This window comes from Sebastes fasciatus, chromosome 2 (genome assembly GCF_043250625.1).
Source record: "Sebastes fasciatus isolate fSebFas1 chromosome 2, fSebFas1.pri, whole genome shotgun sequence".
Taxonomy (NCBI): domain Eukaryota; kingdom Metazoa; phylum Chordata; class Actinopteri; order Perciformes; family Sebastidae; genus Sebastes; species Sebastes fasciatus.
The window spans coordinates 5098424-5113481 of record NC_133796.1 but is presented as its reverse complement, the minus strand read 5'-3'; the positions used below and the strand labels follow the sequence as shown (position 1 = coordinate 5113481).

The 15058-nt window shown below is 38.1% G+C and overlaps 1 protein-coding gene and 1 long non-coding RNA gene across 3 annotated transcripts in view; one reads left to right on the top strand and one right to left on the bottom strand.

The window, feature by feature from the left end:
- Nucleotides 1–15058, bottom strand: part of LOC141783034 (uncharacterized) — a 589922-nt gene that overhangs the window by 141474 nt on the left and 433390 nt on the right. The gene's annotated exons all lie outside the window — the stretch shown is intronic.
- The window catches only part of sh3gl3a (SH3-domain GRB2-like 3a), a 34625-nt gene continuing 21437 nt past the window's right edge, over nt 1871–15058 (top strand). Inside the window, exon 1 of one of the 2 annotated variants that reach the window (XM_074659699.1) lies at nt 1871–2108. In XM_074659699.1, coding sequence (XP_074515800.1) covers nt 2064–2108 — 45 coding nt within the window. In that variant the 5' untranslated portion in view covers nt 1871–2063. The remainder of the gene's footprint in view (nt 2109–15058) is intronic. The other variant, XM_074659688.1, reaches the window with a different exon arrangement.

The window sequence follows — 15058 nt, the reverse complement described above, 5'->3', positions numbered from 1 at the left end:
AACTGTTACCTTCATCACGATGCTCAAATGTTTTGTGGCTCCAGACATATTTTTTTTTTGTTGCCTAAAGTGGTTCTTTTGATAGTAAAGGTTGCTGACCCCTGGTCTAGTACCTCAGAAAGACAGTAAAGTCAGCTGGTTTCATAGTATAATAAGCAAATCATTTTAAAAGTTTCATGAACACAAGATGTCTCCTGTTTCACTGAGAAACAGACTACAGATATTTCTGTTTACTGTATTTTTTTATCATGTCAGTCATATATTCTACAGTTGTTGTTTTTCTCATCAGGTGGTTGTTTGATATTTCCGACGTGTTTGAAGTCATCACAGCGGTTTCCTCCGCACGAGCAGCTCTCAGCCAATCAGCTTTGAGATGTGGCGACATCTCTGCGATTCAGGAAACCCTTCTCCTCCTCCGCCAATCAACTAGTCAAGCCACATGACTTAGATCCCACGTCCGGTTTTCACTTTCAAAATAAAACTGACTGTCTCACAACACATTAGACAGCCTTGTGTAAATGACAGCACTGAATGAAAATGAGTCTGCAGTGAAATAAAGAACACATTTTATATAGGCCTTCCTCCTCTGATAAATTGTAAGACTGAGTTTAAATATGATCATGAGTTGGATATAAAACGCAAAGAACTGCAGCGAAGTGTAGGAGGCAGCATGCATGTAAATAATGTCCCCATAGTCTAAAACACTGAAGAACGTAGCTTGCACAAGTGTTTTGCTAATTGCTAAATTAGGGCAGGCCCTATTTTGATCATAAAAACCCAGCCTAACCTTCAGTTACTTCACTTCTTCACTAGTTGATGCCCCGATTAGTGGATTTGACGTTGTGGAGATCTGTAATGGACAATCCCAAACATACTTTGAGAATCCAACAGTCTGAGATTAATGAAAAGTATAAAGTGTTACTCACAACTAAAACCATTGTCTTAAGAATACTGAAAAAACAATTAATTTTATTGGTATATTGTTACCTGCTTAGGGACACTTTAGCTAATGTATATAGTATGTTATTGCACACTTGCTAATGTACAGTATATAGTGGGTTATTCTATGTTTATAATTTAGATTTTTTTTTATGCTAGTTGTCAGTTATATTTGTAGTGTATTCCAATATTATTTACATTTTGTATTCTATGGATATATTTCTTTAGTGTTGACATGTACATTTTATGTACTGTTCCTGCATGTGCATTGCCTGGATAACCTGCTGCTGTAACAATAATTTCCCAATTTGGGATCAATAAAGTACATCTGTCTGTCTATCTATAAGATAAGAGATAAGATAGGATATTTCTTTATTAGTTCCACAGTGGGGAAATTTGCAGTGTCCAGCAGCAAAGGGGATAGAGCAAAAAACAAGATGCATCAGCTAACACAGTAAAAAAAAAAAAAAAAAAGAGCTAAACAAAGTGTAACAAAATATGAACAATTTAACTATAAGGAAATATAAAAATAGGAGCAGTATATACAGTAAGAATATATAGTGTGTGCATCACTTACAAACAATAGCAGGTAAAAAATATTATAAAAGAAGTCAAATTGACAACAGTAAAGGAGAAAAAGCTCAACAGTGAGCGAGAGCTGCTGTAACAAGACATCTTGAAATAATATATCTATCCATCTATCTATCTATCTTTATCCTGTATTTTACACTGATGTTCATTAACGTGCTCTGTCCCTATCAAATGAATAAATACATAAATAGTTAGGTTGTGACAGTAAATACATGTCCCGTCACTAACACCATTTAAGTTGTTCTTTTTGTATGAAAAGCAAAAAAAAAAGTAAAGAAATAAAAAGCGTAAATTTTCAGTGTTCAATATGACACTTTTATTCTGAAGACAATAACCGTATTTCCGGTTGCATCGTCCTCAGCTCTTCACTTGCTGCTGCAATCTTGAGCGGTAGTGACTGATGAGTGCAGTGTTGCTGTGTGGAGTACAGCTGCTCTCCTTTCTTTCTTCAACCTACATTTTACCAGTTTTATTCTGTGTTTTTACGGATCATTTGTCTCCAGAAGGTGAAGCTTTAACAGCCCGTGTGGAAGATGTCTGTGGCCGGACTGAAGAAGCAGTTCCACAAAGCCAGTCAGGTATGGAACGTCACATCACACTCGATACATTTGTTACTTTTTCATTCACATTAAGTTACATTTTACACAGAGATCCAACGTCACACCAAACTCCGCTGAAAAATCCGAAAATTAAATATATTATCGCATATTTAACAATTAAACATTCATTGTTTGATTTCATTTAAGAGTGATAACGAAACCTTAAACCCTCGTGGATATTTCGGCGTTGTTATTGACGTTTTATTCACCACTTTAATACAATTTCAAATATTAGACACTGTTGCTGCCAAGCTAGTATCAGTAGCAGAAACATGGTGATATCATGTGTCAGGAAAAGCTATAAAACAATACTAATAAATAATCTTTGTTTATTAAGCATAAATAATCCTAATATTTATATATTTATATGTTTGTATGTATATATGTATGTATGTATGTATGTATATATGTATATATATGTACGTATATATGTATGTATATGTATGTATGTATATATATCTATATATATACATATGTATATATGTATGTATGTATATATGTATATATATGTATATATATATATATGTGTATGTATATGTATATATGTATGTATATATATCTATATATATGTATATGTATATATGTATGTATATATATCTATATATATATACATATGTATATATGTATGTATGTGTATATATGTATGTATGTATATATATGTATATATATGTGTATGTATATGTATATATGTATGTATATATATCTATATATATATATATGTGTATGTATATGTATATATGTATGTATATATATCTATATATATATACATATGTATGTATATATATATATATATATATATATATATGTATATATATATATATATGTATATATATATATATGTATATATATATATATATATATATATATGTATATATATATATATATGTATATATATATATATGTATATATATATATATGTATATATGTATGTATATGTATGTGTGTATGTATGTATGTATATATGTATGTATGTATATATGTATATATATGTACGTATATATGTATGTATATGTATGTATGTATATATATCTATATATATATACATATGTATATATGTATGTGTGTGTATATATATGTATGTATATGTATGTGTGTATGTATGTATGTATGTATATATATATATATATATATATCTTGAATTTCCCTCGGGATTAATAAAGTTACTATCTATGTATGTTATGTATGTATATATGTATGTATATGTATATGTATGTATGTTATGTATGTATGTATGTATGTATGTACTATATTTATATATATATATATATACATACATATATAACATTTTCTGCTGTAGTTTGGCATGACGTTATCTCTATAGGAGAGAGAACAGATTCTGAATCTCTAAATGTGAGAGACCTTGAAGGAAACCACACATAAATCTAGTTTTATTACAGTAGCTATTAAGATTCTATTTAGCTAGTGAGCATGGCTAATTATCTTTTGTCCAGATGTCACAGCATTAGGGCTGGGACAAATCACCTATCTACCAATTCGATATGTATTGCAATTTTTAAGTATTGCGATTTATTGCAATTTTTGTTAACTTTTTTAACACTAGACCATGGGGAAAAAGTTGAATCACACACTTCTAGAGACTTTTACTTTAAAATATATCTAAATGAATCCAGTAAAAATGTTTGATTTTCAGCATGTATGTAGTCAGAGATGTCCTGAAGTTAAATATATCATTGTCAGGCATTATTTATTACATTTTTTCCAGCAACCCAAAAATATAAAGAATAAAGACATTTCCCTCACAAATTAGTGGTATTTTCTTTTTAATTAATTAATTAATTAATTAATTTTTATTTAACCTTTTATTTAACCGGGAGTAAAAACTCATTGAGATTAAAAATCTCTTTTCCAAGAGTGTCCTGGCCAAGATAGGCAGCAGCCCAGTGACACGGTTGCAGACATAAAACAAACATAACAATCAAAAACGAAGACAAAGAGCAAATTACAGAATCATAAGGTATCAAAAAACATTCATCAACATTCAAAACATCTACAGCCAGATGTGCCTGTTTCCAAATCTTTCGAAGCACTTTAAAGACATTCAGTGAGACCAGCTCTCCAAGTTTCAGGTCATTTTGTAGCTGATTTCAAGAAGAGGGAGCAGCATACTGGAACGCCCTTTTTCCCAGTTCAGTACGGACTTTGGGGACAGTGAGAAAGCACTTTGAGGACAGTTATAAGGGACATGTAATGTTTTATACTTCTGGTAAATATAATCAAATCAATCTTATTTCTATATATGTGTTTTGTATATATAGTTCCTTTTGTTAACACCTTATTTTGAAATTCGGACGTAGTCACATGTGTATACTTCCTCTAACTTCGCGAAGTCCGTCTCTAGCTCTCCCGTCAGCTCCGTTCTCTTTATCCATCCATGGTCAGCTCCATCGGGGCCGTTTGAATGCATCTAACATAAATGTCAGTATATGGGTGCTCTACAGTCGTAGCGTCGGCCCATTTGACCACGGAGATGAGATTGACGGCCGGCTCGACCGCACGTTACCGCAATACGTTAACGTTTCAGGTCCATGACAGAGTTAGCATGCAGCTTTAGCCGTGATGTCTAGCTCTGCTTTTCCTGGTAATGTGTGAAACCCAAAGTGTTGCCATACTTTACTGGATGTGTAGTGTTTACCACCCTCCGCCGTTTTCTACTGTCTCATTGACCAGGTGGTTTGTTTTGGTCTGACGGATACGGAACAGATATGACGTCACGTTACTCAGACTACAACAATAAAAGCGGTAACTTCCTTCTACCTCCATGTATACTCAAATGAATCAAATATATAAAAAAAAAAACATTACATTAGTGAATCAATTTTTTCCCCACCCCTACTATCCAAAGGTCTGTTTTGACCGCGTCACACAAGAATCAAAAGTAGTGTCTTCTGTAGACTAGCCGTATGTTTCAAACTTGTCACTGTAAGTGGTAGAAATGGCCTGGAGCCATCAGAGACATTGAATCAACAGGCCTTCTTATAATAACAGTTTACACACAGAGGTTGTAGGTATTGTGTAATCTTGGCATGCATCCAATAGTCATAAAATTCCAGTTAGAAAGGATCGGCCTGTTTTATTCCCACAGTCTCTTGCCACCAAAATACACCATGGTGGGCGGCTGTGAGTAACTGTGAACCAGTTCTAACATTTAGATACCGTGCCATTTGAAACAAACGCTGCCTGGTGGATCATCTGTCTGTCTAAATAAATAAAGCAGCGTCTCTTCATGATTGAGACAAGCTTTGTTTAAACCCTTTAAGATGGTAAAGTAAGAGCCAATATTATATTTCCAGGTGATAATGGATTGGATTAAGCTGGAGTTTGGCATGTGTTCCCCTTACAGGTCCATTTGTTAGGTGTTCCCTAATCATACATGTAGTCTGCTGACGCATTGGGCATAGAGTGGTTCACGCTACCTGACCAGACACTATTGGGTTGGACTGTTTTGTTGTGTAGAGCTTCAAGCTTGGACTGGCCCGGTTCCCACGACAAAAAGCCAAATGGGATTTTTCCATTGGGTTTTGGATTATTGCAGAAAATATGCTCTGTGGCAAACAAATGTTTATGATACTTACACGTTTTGTTAAGAAAGATATCTTCACAAATGAACACCACTTTTATCTCCAGAAGTAAAAAACTAACGTTAGGCTATAAACAAACTACACCACGGTCGCATGAACGCGAGTATATACACAACGAAGGCTGTAAAGGAGGACGAGTCGGTGTGACGACGTTTAATAGTCTCATTTAGCCACTTGTTAGCAACCGCCTTTTTTTAAGACACATAAAGGCTTCAACATTCACGAGTGGTATATTTTATTTTGTAGAACAAAACGTTAAAATCTCTTCCATTTTCAGAGGGGTCCCTTGACCTCTGACCTCAAGATATGTGAATGAAAATGGGTTCTATGGGTACCCACGAGTCTCCTGTTGCCTGTTGGGCTGCAGTTTGCCATGTTATGATTTAAGCATTTATGCTAAATGCAGTACCTTTAAGGTTTTCTGGACAATATTTGTCATAGTTTTGTGTTGTTAATTGATTTCCAATAATAAATATATACATACATTTGCATAAAGCAGCATATTTGCCCACTCCCATGTTGATAAGAGTATTAAATACTTGACAAATCTCCATTTAAGGTACATTTTGAACAATGGACAATGATGCAATTAATCATGATTAAATATTTGAATCGATTGACAGCCCTTGTGTGCATCTTTTCAGACATACAGAGCAGTACATTTTACGTCGTCACTTCCCGAGAGCATCCTTACCGGTTGTAGATGTGTAACTATGGTAACCTGCGCTAACCTTGTGTGACCTTTGACGCCTAGCAAAGTGAAACCTTATACTTACTTACACTTAATTTGAAGCGTTATCGATGTCCCAGAGCTGTCCGTCAATGTTTGTTATGAACGTTGTCATCGCTACCGCATTGCATTGTGGGATATTTATGCCACCGTATAGTGTCCAGCGTTTGCATACTGTAATATTATGGGCAAAAAAAATGCATTTTCTTTTGCATTCCGTACAAATGTGTTATTTTCACCTATTCTAAAATGATAAATTAATCCACATAGTAGCCATTTTTTACTCGGATTGTTTACATATATGGTAGTGTGTTCTTTATACTCTTTATACTGACAGTTTTCCTAAAATTAGATTTGAAAAAAAATCTCAATATATCACTTACAGCATTGCGGTTTATCGCAATATATATTGAATGGTAACCCCTGTATCATGATACAGTACGTATCATGATACAGGGGTTACCAGATTCTTGCCAAATCACAGCCCTAATAAATACAGAAAATAGAACCGGGGACATCTAAAACAAAGGCAAATGCAAGTCTGATGCATCTTTGTGCTGCTGTTTAAGGAAAATAAATGATCTAATAAATAATTTAGAGAATTTACGGATTGTGATATTGGTGAGGTATTTTGCTGAAATTCCTCCGAACCCTATACCTCATCCCTAGTGGAAATACCTCAGATTAGAGCTGTCTGGAGTGACATTGAAATTCCCAGACCAAATACCATCGGTTATGTAACTAAAGAGTGCTGACAGTGGTGCTGACCTTAGACCAGCATCTGGGTGAATCATAGAGCAGGCCACAGATTAGAGAGGTATTGTCTAATTCAGAGTATCTCTCTCTATTGTTCCCTCACAGCACAGCAGAGAGCAAATCTCCTGTTGGCCATCTGGGCTCATGCAGGGGGAATATGAATGTCATCATTTATCTTGTAGAAGTCATCCCCGTGTGCACAAGCTAAATGTCAGCCTGCCACTTCCTGTTTATGTGTCTCATGGTTGCCGTGGTGTGCGATCCCCTCCACTCTGTGATCAGTGTAATTGTACAGTTTCTCTTTCACAGCCTGTTTCATGAGATTACACGAAGGTCAGGTCTCCAACACAGGGGGTTGTTATCCACGTGAAAAGGCAAATGACTCACAGGCAGTAGTTTCACATGTGAACGTGTACTGTATTTTCCCCGATACCTGTTTGATCTCGCTACCTGCTGGTGTTCTCTGAGTCATGCAGTGATGAGTAGTCAGAGCTGTAAAACTATTCAAAGCCTTTTCTAACATTTTACGTCACCCACCCTGGTTTCCTGCTTCTGGAAATACACAGACTTTCTGATAATAACAGCCAGACTGTATCAATCAGACCTATCACCGCCGCAAAAAGGAAACAAAAGTACAGTATTTTTAGAACTGTCATGTATGTCAAAAATATTGTTTCACCTGCTTCCTGAAGTGGAGATGCACAGAGAGCAGGGCTGAGACCAGATAATCTCTCTGAACCATCAACAGATAACTGGGAAGGGATACACATCCTGCTTATTTCAACCATCTAAATCGTTTTCCACGATTATTGGAGAGAGCCGAGAGGAACGTAGCTGGATAGAATCACTGGCCTTTTTAGATGAATCACCAGTGTTCATCCTCGCCCTCTAAGTCAATACTGATTCACTGAATTGAAGCATGACCATGAGTCCAAGAAGACGTTTTTCAGATGTCTTATTTATTTGTGCAGCCCGCAGTCCAAAACCAAAACATATTCAGTTTACAATGATAGAAAACAGAGAAAGGCAGCAAATCCTCACATATGAGACGCTGGAACTAGAGAATGATGAAATACTTATCACGTTATCAAAATGGTTGTGCAATATCTAAAAATATGACTAATGATGAACAAAAGAAGAAGAACTATGTTAGAAAGTATCTGAATTTTGATTAAAAAGCCAAAGGTATAAGCCTTTATACATCCATAGTCCATAGTTCCATAGTTAATAGCAATTAATCCCACATTTTTTATCTGTTCAAAATGTACCTTAAAGGGAGATTTGTATTTTTTTATTACATACTCTTATCCACATGGGAGTAGGCAAATATGCTGCTTTATGCAAATGTATGTATATATTTATTATTGGAAATCAATTAACAACACAAAACAATGACAGATATTGTCCAGAAACCCTCACAGGTACTGCATTTAGCATATCAAATATGCTCCGATCATAACATGGCAAACTGCAGCCCAACAGGCAACAACAGCTGTCAGTGTGTCAGTGTGCTGACTTGACTATGACTTGCCGCAAACTGCATGTGATTATCATAAAGTGGGCATGTCTTTAAAGGGGAGACTTATCTTGAGGTCAGAGGTCAAGGGACCCCTTTGAAAATGGCCATGCTAGTTTAGCATAATTAGCATAACTTTGGAGCGTTATTAAGCCTCCTAGTGTGACATGGTTGGTACCAATGGATTCCTTAGATTGTCTAGTTTCATAGGATCATAGTTAAACAAACAGATGTGGCACCTTATGTTTATATACTATGTTGTAGTTGTAACAGTCATAAATCTATAAAAGAACATTGAGTGTGACAGTAAATGTGAGGAGGATGTATGAAGAAGCTGAAGGCCCAACCTGTCCTGACTCTATCTATGACTCGATAACAGCAGCACTGTTGTAGTTTCTCAGTTTACTGTGCAAAGTTCACCGTACAGGTGGAACTCACTGGAGCTTTGTGACTAATACTCTTGATGTGTCATGTTCAGAAGGGAGGCAAATGTCATAAAAACCTGCAATTACCCCTTTTCTTTGTCCTCCACTGTGATTTCTCCTTCATCTGAGTGGGATGTATTCACTTCAGTGGCAGGCGGGCTCTTCACCATTGTATACTCCATAAAAATTACAACGGCAGTTTCACTTTTTCTTTGTCTATACAGCATCTGAGACATCTTTGAAGCTACAGTACTTAAATCATATAATCACAACCAGAAGCCCTGGAAGTTTGAAAATATATATTTTGAGTTGGACTTTTAAGTTTAAGGTCTTGAAAGACAGATTTAGAGTTGGCCAGTCTTCTGGTTCAACAAGTGTTTTTTCATGTCACTGATTTCAGCTGATGTATTGTAATCGCAACGTACAAGGTTTCTGCCTGTGCGCTGCAAGCCCGGCAGCTCGCAGAGTCTAAGTTGACTCCCTGTTAGGCCTTGGCATCAGGGAATTGGGTGTTTAGAAGATGCTTTTTTAAACTAAAATGTGTTATACGAGTAGCAAACTCCTTTAAGGAATAACTTGTGCGTAGGTTGTGTGCTTATCAGTAGCGAGTGTTGCTGTGCTAAAAGCTAAAGCTACTGCTGCGTCACTACCCGCATGTGCTTCACAATGCACTTTCATGTGAAGGTTGTGGTAGACCTTTACTGTGAAAGTGGAAGTGTTGACAGTTTATGGTTAATATGAATGGGATATTCACTTCCTGAACCTCACCGTTGAGCTCTATATATTTGACAGGACATTTCATTTGGATCTGACCGAGGCTCCTCACAGTGGGTTGGTAACATTTGTTAGCAGTCTTCTGATTTGACCATTTTATAAGGAAAAAACTAAATATCCATTCACAATCCATCACACAACTAATGCAGTATAATCCAAGTCTCATTTATCCGGTCGTATGCTCATCACTTCCCAAACACAAGCATCTTACCTTAAACACAAGGTTTTAGTGAAGATGCATGTGTTTGGGAAGTAGTGAGCCTATGACTGGATAAATGAGACTTGGATTCTGGCAGGACGTGGCTGACGATCGGACCGTACAGTGTGAGCACATAAATCGTGAGCTTTGGCTTTACACCACAAACGATCTACTGGTACAGCAGGAGTAGGAAGTACACAACAACATTTCTATAATCGTACAGTGCATGCCCAGGTTAAGGTTATAAACCTACAGTCCCTATCAGTGGAACAGTCTAGGTTCAAATGTGTCAGGGTCGTCGCCACAGGTCAGGGTGCAGAACTACTGTGCTGTCACGTGCAACGTCAATTACCTTTTCTCTTTAGTAGCAACATGTTATCACTGTAACCTATGTACACCTGCAGCCTGCCACAGAAACTAGAGATAGAGCCGACACCTCGGTGAAAAGAATCTATCCATCTTTAATGACGGAGCGATGCAGGGACTTGAGCCACAGTCGCCTGGTGGTCTAGCCGGCAGCCGTTCAGCTCATTAACATTTCATCAGCTCATCATCATCATTGTGTGTGGCTTCACTGTGACGTGGTTATGCTGGTGGTACAGAATGAGAGAGCTTTACAGCTGAACAGCAGCTGATACATGATATATGGAAACAAGGTGTCCCCTTGAAGGATTTCCCAAAGAGTGAAATATCATCTCGGTAGCTTTTCTTCTCCGCTGACAAAAGACCTCGGCTGCGGTCGCAATCCCGCTATTTATGCACAACAGCGTACTCCACATGCACCGAGCTGCTATCTAGCAATAGTATGTAAATGTCAGCTGACGTCTTCGTCACATTGAAAAAGCATTTGTGGGAAACTTTTGCAGAAATAATCAGTTGGGATTCAAAAATCATTTGTGGAAATGAGATTGCAGCTGACATGACAGACCGATTGTGGGGGACTTGGAACAATAGAGTGCAGAACCGGGGGGATAATAACGGCATAAAGAGCAGTGGGAGAAGGTGAAGTGCAATCTTCAGAAAACAGACCCAGACCTTATTTGTTTCTGGTTTAAGAGCTCCTGATGGAAAGTTTACGGTTTATGCTCTTCAGGGAGACATAGAAATCCAGAGGAAATGAGCAGGAGCAGAAAGGATTATGGGTATGGGATGAGTTGCAATAGCAGTTTCCATTATGGCTCCACTTCCTCGTTGGTAAACTACCTGGATGTGGTCAGCTCTAGTTTGCAGCTCATTTTTTATTAGCAAAGATCAAACCTTGAGGTTACAGGCTTCCCATTTTTAATCTGTTGCTTTCGCTGGTGGAAATGAGGAACTTTGTTGGCAGATTTTATCAGCGGTAGTTAATTAATCGGAATTCCACAAGTAACAAAGTAACTACAAATTTTTCATTATTAGTAGAAGACTATGGAAAACATACGGTATATGTTTTCAACATAAAAGATAGCTAATAGAGCCCGACTCTAGTTCGACCCGATTTATTGGTCAGCCAGTTTCATCGGCTGATATCGGCCTATCGCAGATATATCGGTTTCAGCGAATATTATTATTCCGATGATACTCATGCTCACACGAGTATCGTCACGTTTTCAGAATTATGTCATTGACTTGGTACTCGAAGTATTGGTTCTCGTGACATCCCGATGTGTATGTGTAAAAAAAATCGATATGCTGTTATTCTATTTTGAGTATTGATATCGGTATTGTCCTCGAAAATTCAGCATCAGTCAGGCTGTGGTAGACAGTCTTGACAAGATATCAATGGTGTAATTCTTTTACAGTGGCAGTTTTCCCAGTTTAACTCGAGAACAGTGGTTGGAAAAATAAGAAAATGGAATATAAGTGGTATCATGCTTGCTTGTTTACCGGCTGTCATTATGATTTTATGTTCCACTCACACCATGTGGCCCGAATGAAGGAATAATAATTCCATTAGATCTGACCAGGGCTCTTCAGCTAACGACGCTACTGATGGTAACGGACTGGTGTGTCCCTGCTCTGGACAGGCCTCTAATGAGCCCATTACCTGGAATGGCAGGTTTAACCCAGGCATGACGAAGGAGGATTAATCCAATAATGTCATGCCACCCTGTCTGATGCCTTGTTGTTTTTTTTTCTCTCTTGAGAAAAGATTAATTAATTAGTAAATCTTCTAATTGTCTGTTTTCAGTAGACGACCTTGTTAACTCACTTACAGTTTATCAGGAGATGATTCTCCTGCAACGACAGCTTTGATTCTCTCAAACAGAGCAGTGGTGTATGGCTTCGTAGGTTGGGGTTGGATACATCTGCCTGTCTGTTTTAAAGGGAAACATAAACAATATAATGGCTGTATTTGAAACCTCACTGTACTAGTAGTACGTACTGATTTGGCCAAAATGTAGCATGTAGTATGCGAACAAAAGCAAAATCTACAGTATGCAAAAATACCAGATGTCATACTGATTTGGAAAAAAACTCCAGTATGCAACGGACCAGTCTATCTCGCCTACTGTATCCCACAACGCAAAGCGCTGGAACTGTACAGGCTGCGGTTACAACAGCAGCCAAAAACAGCTTGTTTTTTAAATTTTTCGTAGCTTTTTCATCACTAAATTCACTTCTGAAAAGGTTTGAGGCGAGAAATCATCTGTGTAGATTTTGAATGTTTACAGTTTTACAATATTAGTTGGCGAATCAAACATTTGCTCCACCATTTTCGGAGTTTAGAAGCTCCGCAAACTGCCGTGACAGCTAGCTATAGCGCCTGCCGGGTGGTCTTTTTGGAGTTGAAAAGCTCCACAATCGCCCGCTGGTGACGTGACGCTCACAGACCGGCTACAGAGCAGCAGAGTGGCGAGGGAAGAGGCGAGGGAATGAGCTGCCTCTGACTGGGCAGAGAGGTTCCTGCTGAGACAACATGACCCTTTTTAACATTACTGTAATATCTGGAGGGAGATCAGTCCACTGTTCTGTTGCTGTAACTGAAAAAGCAGTTTGAGTAAATGTTGTCGATCAATGTTTTATATTTACCGATGATCCTGTTTGTCTCACTTCACTATGAGCTGTTAGAATAAATAAAATCTGCAGTATCTTATAAAGTAAACAAACATAACAAACAAAAAAACAAAAGTTGTATTTTTCAATATTATTGCAAAAGTGGTACGAGTTAGTTTTTTTGTCCAGTGCTTTAAGAGCTGGTTTAAAGGCTAAATCCTGGTCTAGCATACTGCTAAATACATCGCTTTACCGTTTCATACTGCATACTGCGGTCGTCAGTAGTATGTAGTAGGCGGTTTTGAATAGCCATTAACAATACAATGTCTGCTAGACTGCCTGCTGCCTCCTCCTTCCTGCACACACTGAAACTTGAACACATGAAGAAAGAAGTTTCACCCACAGGTCAACAACCCTGAATACCCCCTCCACACACACACACACACACACACACACACACACTAACAATGGTGTTGGGTAGATAGTGTGTGTGTGTGTGTGTACAGTAGATGGTGAATGAAAGGCTCTTTTCAGCGTGTTATCTAACCAAGGACATCTCAAGCTTTTCAACTTCCAGACCTGATAAATGGAGACACGAGACACTAAAGGTTTTGTACCAATAACACGTATGGGAGGGAAAAGGTTTTGTTGTAGTTTGTTATGACGGATGAACGGACAGACGACTCAAAACATAATGCCTCCAGCTACGGCTGTCACCGGCGTGGAGGCATTATGTTTTTGGGTTGTCTGTCGTTCATCCGCCGTATGTTTGTCCGTATGTACATACGTCACATTCTCGTGACCGTGATATCTCAGGAACACCGTGAACGGAATTTGATGAACTGGTTAGATTTTGGTGGTCAACGGTCAAGGTCACTGTGACCTCAAACAACACATTTTTGGCCATAACGCAAGAATTCATATGCTAATTATTATGACTGTGACGATTCACCTACTTCCGATTCGATACTATCGCGATACAAACGTCTAACAGGACAGATATGGATGTAAACTGCAACTTGACTTGTTGGTGGAGGCATACAACCGTGAGGCACTAACTCTAGTTTAGTATTGAATTGTAAAGCTGTATACATGTATATGCAAAGATAACATTGGTTAGAGTCTTCAACCTCCTCTAGCTGGTGTAAAACAAACCGTGACAAACTATCCATCACTCAGCTTGGGAACCCATGAAGCCATTTCATGGACCCTGAACCCGACATTGACAACACTGTACTGTGTGTTATTGAGCCGGTCATACAATCAGCTGCCAGCCTTTCATTGATCCGATCAAATCAATGAAGAGCAGCTATCTGTAGCGAGGATGTGTTGCTCTTATTAGATAGACACACGCAGCTGAAGCCGCTGTGACAGAAGACTACGTAAAGAGATTGGAATTCATAGCAGCTTTGGGATGTATGCCTGCCTTGTGTTATCTTAGTGTCGTCAAGGTGATGTCTCTGCTACTTTGAAGGATTTTCCCCTCAAACAAAGGATAGTTAATGTGTAATACGAGTGTGGCTGCCATTGACGAACCCAAACACACTCGTCATCCAACTCTGTACCTCTACTGAGCTTTTTAGCCTCTATTAGCTCATTGTTTGTGATTGGCCTTTGTGCTACTGCGTTAGCCTTTGTTTAAGTGTACATTTAGAATATTTTCACCACCTTACCTTGCCGTCAGACAGACTGTTCCAACGGGGAACTGAAACTGTTGTATCCATCTATGCTCTCGCCAAAACAACCAGACTCCATTGACAAAAACAGTGATTTTGCCTCACAGAACACGGGAGTTGCTGGTCTACCGCTGCTTCAATCGGTTAGTTTGTTAGTGCTATTTTGTGACTTTGGTGAATACGAAATAACCAAAGTCACACAGTAACACAAACAAACTAACCGTTCGAGGCAGCGGTAGACCAGCAACTCCCGTGTTCTGCGAGGTAAAATGACTGTT